General features: G+C 39.2%; 1 protein-coding gene across 9 annotated transcripts in view; it reads right to left on the bottom strand.

Annotated features, from left to right (window-relative positions):
* LOC109469905 (neuronal cell adhesion molecule-like) overlaps positions 1 to 12,016 on the bottom strand; it is a 60,989-nt gene that overhangs the window by 24,731 nt on the left and 24,242 nt on the right. For all 9 annotated transcript variants that reach the window (XR_002140225.1, XM_019768701.1, XM_019768675.1 and 6 more), the window contains one exon: positions 192 to 346. Coding sequence is in view for 8 of the 9 variants with exons in the window: in XM_019768701.1 (XP_019624260.1) it covers positions 192 to 291 (100 nt within the window). In the remaining variant the exon portion in view is untranslated. The remainder of the gene's footprint in view (positions 1 to 191; positions 347 to 12,016) is intronic.

Below are 12,016 nucleotides of genomic sequence, written 5' to 3' on the forward strand. Positions count from 1 at the left end.
TGGATGCTGAGGCTTGATGGCAGACATCCAACTGCTTCTGTCCTGCAGATTCAATCCTGTGACTCCTTGGCAGATCATTGAAAAATCCTCCTTGATTTGAACACAGCAAATGTTACTACATCATCATCATCATCATCTTCATTTGGACAGCGTATGTCTAGAAATTAAACATTAATCAAGCAAATACTCACTTTCTGGTGGAAGGTTTGTCAAACTCCATTCTTCGGAGCGAACAGAAGAACAAAAACAGCAAATCACCACTACTAGTAGCTGCCGAATGGACCAGTCCATTTTAGCTGGTGCTAGCTATCCCTGGGTGATGTGAAGTCTCCGTTTGCTATTATACCTGAAGATACAACAGAGAAACACAACATTGGTCAGTACAGCAATGAAGATTTGGACTCCTTTTTGACATAAATGTAGATGGTAAAATGTACATCAGTGAAAATGATAGAAAAATGAAGGAAAATACTGATGAATGAAGTTATTGTATGGTAAATGGTACACTAAATTGCCACATTGCAAATCACTGAGTGAATTTATTTTAAGAAACAAAAATAAAGGTAGGTACAGGTAGGTATGTGCCTAGAGAAGTTAATCATTGAGATTGCAAAGGAGGCTTCTATCTCATTTTGTTATTAAAAAGATACCCAGGGAATGCATGTTCCCTGCACTGTGGCGTGGGCCATGATTAGCACAGCGCCAGTCTTCAGACCTCACCCAGTGACCCCAAATTGAAATGATGCCCATGCCTCTCTCCTAACAATCCATCCATGTTCCCTTTCCTAATCAACAAAGGCAGACGTCAGTGACAATTGCTCGAGATTGAACCTTTCTCCATGGTTCAACGGACTACAAAGAAACCTTCTTGTACCCAGTGTCCATTCTATGCCTCATTATAGCACGACCTTTCCCCTTTGCCCCAATGAAATACGAATCATGCCCTGTGCAGCATCTTTTATGTTTCTGTGAATTGATTGCCCCACATATCAACTACATGTAGCTACTGGGCTTATGAATAATAGATGACCAAGCAGCAGAAATTATATTAAGTAAAACATGGAATGTATTCCTATTCTTTCCATACAGATACTGTGATTCAACATCTGTAAATTACATACTCTTTCATCATGTCTTAAATATAACCATCTACATGTATGTAGGCCAATTCCAAAATAATTACATGCATAAGTGTAACCATATTACATTCTATCTGTGTCTGCCACCATAGTATTAGCATTATAGTTGTATTCTGCCTAGCGTGTCCTAGTTCTTGCATTAGAATTATTTATCAACTCACATTGTATACACCAATATACATTGTAGACATAACTCATGGTCTGTCTGTATCATGCACGAAATATCTGACCATTGCGACCATCTATTATACAATATTAATTGTGCAATACAGTTCTTTTTCCCCATGCCGGGAAGTTGCAGTTGTAAGAGAGATACAAGCCTTCCCATGGAGCACATTCTAGCAGCTGTTTGCAAGCTGAATACCTGCCAAATATGTCCTGAGGTCTAACTGAAGGTCAGGCCATGTTGGAGGGGCCTGGCTTGTGGATACACCACACAGCCACACACACATCAAACTCACCCACCCAATACAGACTGGAAAACTTCCCTGCAACTGGAGGCAACGACCATCACAGATATGCACGTACAAATCCTGGAGATTTGGTCAGACAGCATGTGAGAGTATTAAGGAGTAACAGCACAGCAAAGCAGCGTGCCCAGCCATATAGAATGTGACCAGCATGGCAATTTTATGTCCAGATCTCCCAGTAGGAAAACTACATATTTAGTGAATAGTAAGTGAGGGTTGTTGGTATTTCCAGTAAGGGTGGCATTTCTGTTTCGTAGAGTCTCGTCTGTGGATCACTTTTGTTGCCTGAAGAAAAGACGTTGGCTTTTTAACCTTTGCACAAAATTAAAAGCTTACTCAGAAGCTGCCAGGATATGTGTAATTAAAGAAAAATATTAACGAGCCACACCTGCGACAAAGCAAGGCTCCATACTGATGAACACTGAATAGGGGTGACTAAGTGGAGGATCAAGCCAGCCATCATTTGAATAATGCTGTTAACCAACATGCAAAGGTTATGCATTGGGATTATACATTGTGTAAGTACACTAAGGACTGCGAAATGGACAACCAGCCTTTCTGCAACAAAATTAATCTTTGAAGATTGATGTACAGTAATATTCTGATAGGATGGTTGAAGCCAAAAAACATGTGTCTTTGAGACAGCTTGTTACAAAGTTAATAAGAAAAGTGCCCTCTAATTACTGCCTTTGAAAAAGAAAATGAAACACATGAGGCACAATACAGTACACTAGCTAACCCCTTTATATAGTTACAGCATGACTTTAACAATCAAGCATTTATAATACCTTTACCAGCAATATGCTGAAGGTTGTGCTAAGATCTAAAGTCAGAGCTTTCAACATTTGTCACTTTTTGTGTCGGCTATGGAATCTAGTGCACTCAACGAACCTCATTCTTAGAGCACAAAACATCTATACCTACAAGTAGAGTATCGAATTTGCCTGGCTACAATATTCTTTTTATTATATATAATCAGGAATTTATATGGTCCTTACCCAGAAGCTGAAGGTTGTGCCACAACCAGAAAAATCCCTGAGACAGTGACATTTGCTTTGAGCATGGAGTCCGGAAGCATTTATCTACCTGTCCGGAAGTAAAGGGTTGCCGCTCAGGTGAGAGGGCATGCCCCGCACAGGTAGCAACAATAGCCCCGGGCAACCCACACTGCTACTATTAACTTCTTTGCGGGTATTTACATATGAACAGGTACGCATGTTACCAGAACAATCTGCAGGTTAAGAAAACAAACAAAGCAGCAGGTACAAAATATAGGTATGCCTTTAATGACTTACAAGATATAAACAGTGGGATTTATTAGTAAACAAATGACATTGCTGTTAGTATCCTGCTGGTTCTTAAAGGTAAACTAAAAGGTAGAGCGACCGACCTCGGATGATTACTTATTCGTACCCTTTTGCACTTTGATGTTCAACAATGAGTAATCCTGACTTACTTTAAGGAACTAACAAGGAGGAACCATGAAGGCATGAAAACAGACAAAAAAAGTGCACAGGAATGATAAGACAAACACTATTGGCATTTGAGACAAGTAACTTAGCAGGAAAAAAATAGACCCCAAATAATTTCAAAGAGGAAAATTCCCAAGTGTCACATAAATTTCCATACATATTGGAGGTCCAAAGGAGCCCAATCCAATTCTATATGCCCTCAAGATTAAAGGATTATTTCTCCACCATGTCTGCAATCATTTGCAATATGCATCGACTTGGAGACACGAACCACAAAAGTTTTCAAGGTTGCCCTTTAATCCTGCGTATTGGTTCCCACGATAATTTAGACAACACAAACTGCTCAGTTCAAGCTTATTCTGACAGTAATTTGCCACTGGCCAGTCACATTCACACAGGTGTTACACAGGGCGAATTCAAAGCAGCAAAACTGACCTTGCTACTAAAATGTACATCCTCCCGCTGCTTGCTAATTGTAAAAGAAAAGGAATGGGCTCTTTTCTTATTGCTAGAACAAAGCTATATGATATACAAAATGACCCTTCTGCACCTTGAGTCCAAAAACCAAGAGCTGACCCTTATAAGAAGGTTAGGTTCAGACTTTTGCTTTCTCACGGCTTCTTGTTACATGCCTTCCCCATATCTTGGGTTTGTGTCTCTAGGCCATGCATTTTTGCTCCAGGATGATAGTCAACTGAGGCGAATGTAGGGCATTCTCCCAAAAAATGTGCAGACTGTCAAACATCATTACAAGGTCCTGCTTCACCTAAGGCCACACAGACTTATTTTGTTAGATCTAAGATAGCTTGATGTAAAATCTCATCAAGAGGACAAGACGAAAACAGAGGGCTAGAATTATCGGACTTCATTTGTCATTTCAAACTCGGTGTAAGAAGAATTTCAGGTTGATCTTTTAGTACTCCAGGTTTATAGTTCAAAATTGAACAAAAGAACCAACAAATCAAATTGCTATGGCCTATTTGAAGTGGATTGCTTACCTGTAAACCATAACTATCAAAACCATCAAAACATTGTACAGGACGTTTGGTTTAAGAAAAAATAGTCCTAATTTTCCCAAGTATCAAATGAGGTCTTCAGTCTTGCATTAACAATGCTCACACATACCAGCCTCACCCTTCAGTAGATACACATCAAGTCCAATTGTAATATCTGCCCATAAAAAGATGCAATTTCTCGCTGGACTGAGCAAGCTTCAGCAATGCTACAGCCTAGGTCTACAGGTAACACCCATTTTATACCAGGGTCTAACATAGGGCCTAGCAAAGTAACATACTGTTCATCACCAACAAGAGAAATAAAATATTTGTACTTCATACATTTTTGTACTTCTTTCGTGGTTCCTTCTGTTCTTGACAGAAGTAAAGTTCTTTTCAATTTGATCAAAGCCATCACTGTGACAATTCTCCAGGGCAACAGAACAGGAAGCAGGAACCTAACAAGTTGACATATACTCCTACTCTACAGGATGGCAAACTGCCAATCCTGGGACTCAAACAAAGGAGGTTTTCACTGATTCAAAAGGCCCCTGTAGATTTAGGACCAATGGGATGGCTATGCTTGACCTTGACATACTGGCTTACCAGGCCTAAATTTTTTTTAATTTAAAAATTTATACACATGCACTCACACTCACTCACTCACTGCACGGCTTAGCGTCCGTTGTTCCCCGTCATGCAAGGGTTGGACGTCTGTGGGGTGTCGTTTAGGTCATAGATTGAAATTATACCTTGCACACTGGGCAACCTGTGAGGTAATTTCCGGTTGCATCAAACATCAAAAGCCAACCCGTTCCTCGATCCTTGAAGTCTTCAAGGAGGATCAGAGAATTCACAAAGAATCATGGATCTCAAGACAAAAAATGCAGATGAATAAAGTATCTCTCAATGAATCATGCATCTAAATGATTCAGGAAAACTATTAAAACAAAGTACATGTAGGTGACTTTTTACTTCAAAAGTGACTCAGTTGAAGATCTATAAATTATATGTTGTCAGACCATACAAAATGGCAGTGGCAGCTGTATACTCAAAACCACGCCCCCTCATTTGAAGTCATCTTGCCAACATCTTCTCTTACTCTCATCAACAAACAAGGTCTTAAAGTCTGTTGATGTTTGAAAGACTAAAGAATGTCTGTATTCTACTCAGCAATTGTCTAAATATTGCCCCCCTCCCTATGGACATCTAATTGAAAGACAGGCATCCCCTATCCAGCATCTAGCACAGAAAATGATGTCAATGTTTTGCAGTACAAAATATAGTTTCTGCCATTAAGAAAATGCTCCTTAAGGCTGCAATACTAGTAACTTGACAGAAAGTTAACAGCAATTATTTTTTTGTATCCATCTTTAACCATTGACATTGTCATACAGATTGCTACTGAGCTGAATTTCAGTTACATGACCCACATTTTAGTTCATATACTAAGTCATATTACGGAAAACACTTTTGGTAGATTCACTTACCAGTGGCTAATTGCCAAATTGAGCCCTTAATGAAACTTTATGTGCCCTGTTAAATAAAGCAGGCAGTCTCCAAAAGGTTTTCTTCCTATCCAGGCCAGGAAAAATTAAATTACTTGCCAAAATATACCCCTAAACTGCCCTAAAAGCTAGACAATTTCAATAAAATCGATATCACGCTAGAGCTTGTACACATGATTAACAGTGACATGTCTAATTTAACCTACATTACATATATGTATGCAATCTCATTACGTTCCAGACGTAATGGAAAACAAATCTTCATTGAGGAATTCCTAACATATTCTAAGATAATAAATCTCACCAAGATGGAAGCCTAGATTTTGCTTCCCAAATGGCTTATATTTACATGTAGCTCACCTAGATGTATTTAGTAATTATGCAGTTCTTGTCTTTGTCTCTGTGCTATAATTCATCTGCACCAGCTGCGTAATGTATTTTTCCCACACCAGCTGGATCCATGTGTCTTGGCCAGGCTTAAGTCTAGCAATTCAAAGAAAAGCGAACGAAAATATTTCATCCAACAACAATCCGGGAACACTAATTGTACAGCACATATGAAAACGAAGACTGATTGCGTGATACTGTAATTACACATGTTACTATCAGACATGTCCTCTGGACACACCCTTCTGCTAGATTACAGGCTTTTCATATCGTTGATATCCATCATGTTTATTAGTCTCTCTCATAAGCAGCAGGGGAGGGTGTAATCTGTGAAGAATGTTCATGTCTGAAGGACCCCGGTAAAGTAGCCTGGATACCAGACTGTTCTCAAGGCCAGATAGCCCAGCTCTTCTGCTCTAGAAAATTTTCAAGAAAATTCAAACTCCAAAACTCAAAATTTTACCACAGCCCTCCCTGTTTCTCCCAGGCTAACTTGGGGTGCGGTGGCAAATTTTTCTTGGGTGCATATTGACCCTGAACCAGAAGAACAGGCCTATGTAGGCCCTTGGAACAGTCTGGTATCCAGGCTACCAGCTGAGAGATGCAGATCACGTTCCTACAGCCTAAAGAGATCGCAGGAAGTCATATCATATTTCTGGCTTTACACAGAACCTTTTCAGGGCAAATCCTACATAAAAGGAAATAGATATTCACTGCAAATTTCAAAGGATGCTTATGAAAGAATATTCCTGACGTGTAACGTTAAATGTAATATCCTCCTCTTTTTCAGTGCAACTGTATTGTGTATATGTATTAATAACATTTGTCAAGTTGAATTCCTAACTTGTATTAAACCTACAATTCAGACAAAGTTTGTCATCAAATGTAGTAATTGATTGTTGTTCTAAATGTAGGATGGATTAGTATTGTTACTTTTGTAGTTTGCATAATACTAAATGTTGCCAAGATTATCAAGAAATATTAACAGTTCATTCATTCATTCATTCTAGACCAGCTCATAATAACATGATACACTACAAGAGCTCAGTCACATATCTTTCAGGTAATTTTCTGAATACAGTTGGCATGACATCATCTCGAGTGTCATATTGCAGATACATTTTATGACTATAAACATGAAGAACCTAATCCATTTCTGCTATGATACATCTCAAAGTGGATGAAATTTCTGATCCTCTATTTGGCTGTTACCATATACTGTAATTGATTAAACAATCAAGACTTTATCCTGAATCATCTCCAGTATCTTGTTCAAAACATATCAGTTGCTCTCTGTGTATAAGAATACATGTACAAAATTACCCTTTGACCTCCTGGTTTTAAGGGCAAATTACAACTATTTCCTGTACTGATGAAAAATGTATTATATTAAATTAATATTTTTCCTTATTATATTATAAGGGCACATAGCATCACTGTACACACAGTAGACAAAGCAATATTAAAGTAAGGGGGCCAATAACCAAACTAGTCTTTGAATTTGCCAATACCTACCCACTTGTCAACAAATAAATGTACAAACATACAAACATACATACATACAAATGGCACTGAAAACATCAACATCTTGCCAAAGGTAATCAAAACTTATCTTCAGTGATATAGGTCACATGTCTGGAAACAGTTTGAAACTTAAAAACTTAAAAACAGTAGATTGGTAGTCTCACAGTAGTGTGAGAGTAACATGCTTCAAAGAGCATGATGTACATGTACATGTTGATTGTGCACAACGGTGCCTGTCCTAATAGAGCTGATAGATTTTGACTGCAGGAACAACACAGTTTAGTACCAGACCTTACCTTTCACCCTAGTCAGTGCCTGCCAGACAGTCCTGTGGAATATCTGTAGGCACTATTATTAACCCGTGACACTGGAGAGGTTGAGGTTAAGTGAGGTCCAAAAAGGTCAACCAAAATGAAAGTCATGCTGGACCAGTTAATCTTCTCTGTTACATTGTACCATAAACTATATACATGTACACCTTCATAGCCAATCCATGCCAATCTAATCTGTCAGTTCGCAGACTTTGAAAAATAACGTAAAACTTTTCAAACAGCATAAGGGAAAGTCTGTACTGTTAATGTAGTATTGCCTAAAAGGTTATCATAATATTAGCATCTTTGCCCTTGAACTTCCAAGCTACCTGCACTAATCTGTGTGCCCTGTCAGATGACTGGGTAACTGGCCTTGGCTGGAAAGTTCAAGTTCAGTTTATTTGTCCCCTGTGGTTTATCCAGCTGAGTGAGAATGTATAATAAGCCAGACCTTGTGAACTCACCTACATTAAATCTGATTCTCAAAACATTCTACATGTACTTCATTCCCCCAACAGTGCAGGCAGACATGTACACTGTAAATCTTAAAATATTCACAATGGTTTTATCGTCACAAATTCTTCATACTGCAGACCTTTGATCTGTCTTCATTGTATTAGTACTACCAGTACTTCAACTTTGAAAAACACTGTGTAAGCAACTCTCTTGCTGCAAAATTAAGTCCTTAAAACATTTTACAGTTTGCGAAAATAGTTGGCACCTGAGTTGGATTAGTTGATAACTCAGTGTTAAGAAGCCAGACCTACTGAACTTACCTGGTAACCAAGACATTTGGCTTTATGTTCCCCATTAGCAGCAGACAAAGTTTGTTAAGGTTGATGCTTCCAGGAGAAGTTTGGTTCAATCTGGTGCTAATTCTCCCCTAGGATTTATCCACATAATGGGACTGATTACATGGGGCCAGGCCTTGTGATCTTAACAAACTCCACTATTACTATTAGGAGACGTAGACGAGTTTGTAGGCACTGTTGTTAGCCTGGCACATAAAAGTTCCCCCCTTAGTTGAATCAGTAACTGGAAATGGTGTGATCAAGTTTTAAGAGGCCAGACCTTGTAAACTCACCTACCTTAAGTCATATGTAGTACCCAAGATACTCCACTATTAGCAGTAGACAGAGAGAGTCCTTAGGTGTGAAGTTGATAGCTTGGCACCCAACTGTTCCCCTGTGTTTTACCCAAGTGTAGAATATCACACAGGAACCACCCGCCTACCCCTACCTAACCTGGCCCAGATGTATCGCCAGTGTTTACTACACACATCCTGCCAAGGATCACAGACAATTTAAAAGCACGCTTTTGTTTTGGCTTAACACATGCCGCAAGAGTCAAATACATCAAGTCCTATCGTGGTGACATCAAGAACCTGTGCCTTAGAACAATTTTCGTACAGCCAGTTTGCCAAGGATCACAGAGAATTTAAAAACACTGAGGGCTGTTTTGGTTTAAGACATGCCAGAGGAATAACACTGTTTGGGTTTAACTTGTGCTGAATGAGCAAAAGAAATTGCCTCGCGTGATTCCATAATGTGTTGTAATATTTTTCATATGGGCATCTGCCATGGTCGAGCATCATCACATTTTTTAAAGGTGAAAACACAGTTTAATAATGTTGCAATAATGTTCAGTTTTAATCTCTGCCGTTGTATTTTGCCAATCCCTATGTAATGCTTGCACCTTGTCTTTTTTGTAAAATTAATATCCACCCAGCAAGCAAATGACTCCCTCCTCATGGTCCACCCTACACATCTGGCTTATTTCTTATTAGAAGCGAATGCCCAGGAGCACAGGTGGGAGTTTCAGTGATCATATCTCACTCCCAAGTATTCATATGCGCATATGGCCTTTCACAAGCATGTGCTGAATAATGAGTAAGTCTATTCCATCAGGAGTGATAAAAATATCAAGCACCTGAAGATAGAAGGAACATTGAAACTAATTTCTTCATACCCTGACTCAGCAAAGTACAGATATTTCCTGCGACAGACTCAGGTCACTAAAGCTATTGGAAATCTTTAACATGATTATTGCATGCTGTAGGCTAGCCTCTTTAGGTCAGATGTAGGAGGGTCTGCATGCCTTTTCCCCATCAGGTATAATTGGCCATTTTAATTCTGCATAATTTCTAAGCAGCTGCTCTGATTGAATGAAAAGCGTAATTAGCATTTTTGTGAAAAATGAAGTGAAGGTTTAAATTTGGTGCAAAGCACTGTCGACCCTCCCCAATTCATACTTGGGACCCCCCCCCATGCAGATCCCCACCTACAAATGTGTAAATCCTCCAACACACTCACAACCAAAATAGCTCTGATATTTCCACACTCTAGAGTCCAGCCAGACATCCCAGAAGTAGTTCAGTCTCAGGAATCTTAGAAATGGACTTCTTATCACTGCCCATGGGAGGACGGCAGAGAACAGGAGCCAAAAACATCCAGGACTGAACCATGAGCGATACGTACCCTTCTGTGTGCGGCCTCTAACCTCCCTGGCAGAATCAAGTCCCCCTAAGCTGTTTTCTGATGCTTTAAACTGGTAATCTGTCCCTGCTGATGTGCCGCCGATGGAAAATCGATGCCAGGGTTCAGAAAAATAGCACCGTTCTCAGCGCAATATGTCTCCATAGTCGATGTGCGTGTATGTCGTGTTCTGTTCATTACTGTGGGCTTTCTCTAACAGTGCTTTATGTTTTTCCATTATCAAAGAACACTTTGTCATGGGGCCTACCTACAGATATACTTGGAGAGCGATTTGTGAAAATTTCTTCTTTTTAGAGTCAACATATTGTCTTCCACTCTTCTGCTTTTTCTGTCAATGTTCTTGTAATATTTCAACTAATTGTGCTAAACTCTCTTCTATGTATTTCATTTTAATCTGTTTAGGATATGCTTTACTCACTCTCCTTGTAACTGCTATTCAAGGTTTCTATATCCTCAACTGTTTACTTTCCTACATCACATCCACAGATGTGACTTCTCCCAAGACTTGCAACAAGGATTCTGAAAATCTGTCAAGATTAGAATCTGCTGGCAACATCTCCCCACTATTTATACAAATTATATGTCACTTCTAATTTCCTGAAGAACAGTCAGCAATACCACTTCCGGTAAGCCAGTGAGTGACGTGTCTTTCTGGCACAAAATACTCTTTTTCACCAATCTGCAATGCGGGTAGTGTAGGCTGCCAGAATTTTCGGCACATTTGGTAAGGCCAAGTTTCTGTATGTGTCAAGCTCATACATGAACCATCTATACTGGTTCCAAATGATGAAATCCAGCCAAGAACACCATACCTGTTCCATTGTATGTCTGTTCTGCCTTGCGTGGAGCATGTATAATGTTCATATAACGAGCATGTATATACCCACTCAGAACATTGCCTTCTGCACACACAAAATTTTACAAAATAGCAGGTCTGGCACCAAATCTTATATTTTTCGAACCTTAAAAATTGCAATTTTCTAAATTTTCTACCCATACTTTTGATTTCAATTTCCTACTTTCCAGGTGGATATTATTACACTTAGTGTTTTATGGACCCATACTCCTCCCAGTACTGTCCCACTGTCCTGGCTTACTTCCATCGCAAAGATCAATATGGATCCAGCCAGTTATGACTCATGCTCCTGAATAATTTACAAGCCATTTCCAGCGTCCCTCGAGAGTTCACTGCCCTGGATTTCCTGAATTTTACAGTGTCACCAGTAGCCTCTGCAGAATATCAGCCCAACCCATAGGTTTAGCAGAATCATTTCTGTGTGCATGTATTTGAGCATGTCCACAGTATCAAAATTGTGCAATAAAAAGCTAGTGCTAAGCTATTACAAAATCTTTATATAAACTAGAAAGGCCAATATTTGCTTTGGAGCAAATACAGCGATGGGTTCACCACATTTTACGACATGGCAGGGAAAGAATGGGAAACACAAGGGAAAACAATGATTTACATTGATATAACTATAATATGAAGTAAAATACAACTAAAACAACAGTTGGATAGCTATTCCCTACTTTATTGGTTAGGATTTTTAATTGCATAATGCAAACTGTTGATTTTCAAAATAAAAAAAAAACGTCCATGCCCGGCATTCCAATGCTGGAGCAGGAAAGCTTGAAATACCTACCAAAACACTTGAATACAGACATACTGTCAGAAATGCTTCTGTGCAGGTGTTAATCAAGTTAAATCCCAACAG

Source organism: Branchiostoma belcheri, unplaced genomic scaffold (assembly GCF_001625305.1).
Source record: "Branchiostoma belcheri isolate BF01 breed outbred unplaced genomic scaffold, Haploidv18h27 scaffold10, whole genome shotgun sequence".
NCBI classification, from domain to species: Eukaryota; Metazoa; Chordata; class Leptocardii; order Amphioxiformes; family Branchiostomatidae; genus Branchiostoma; species Branchiostoma belcheri.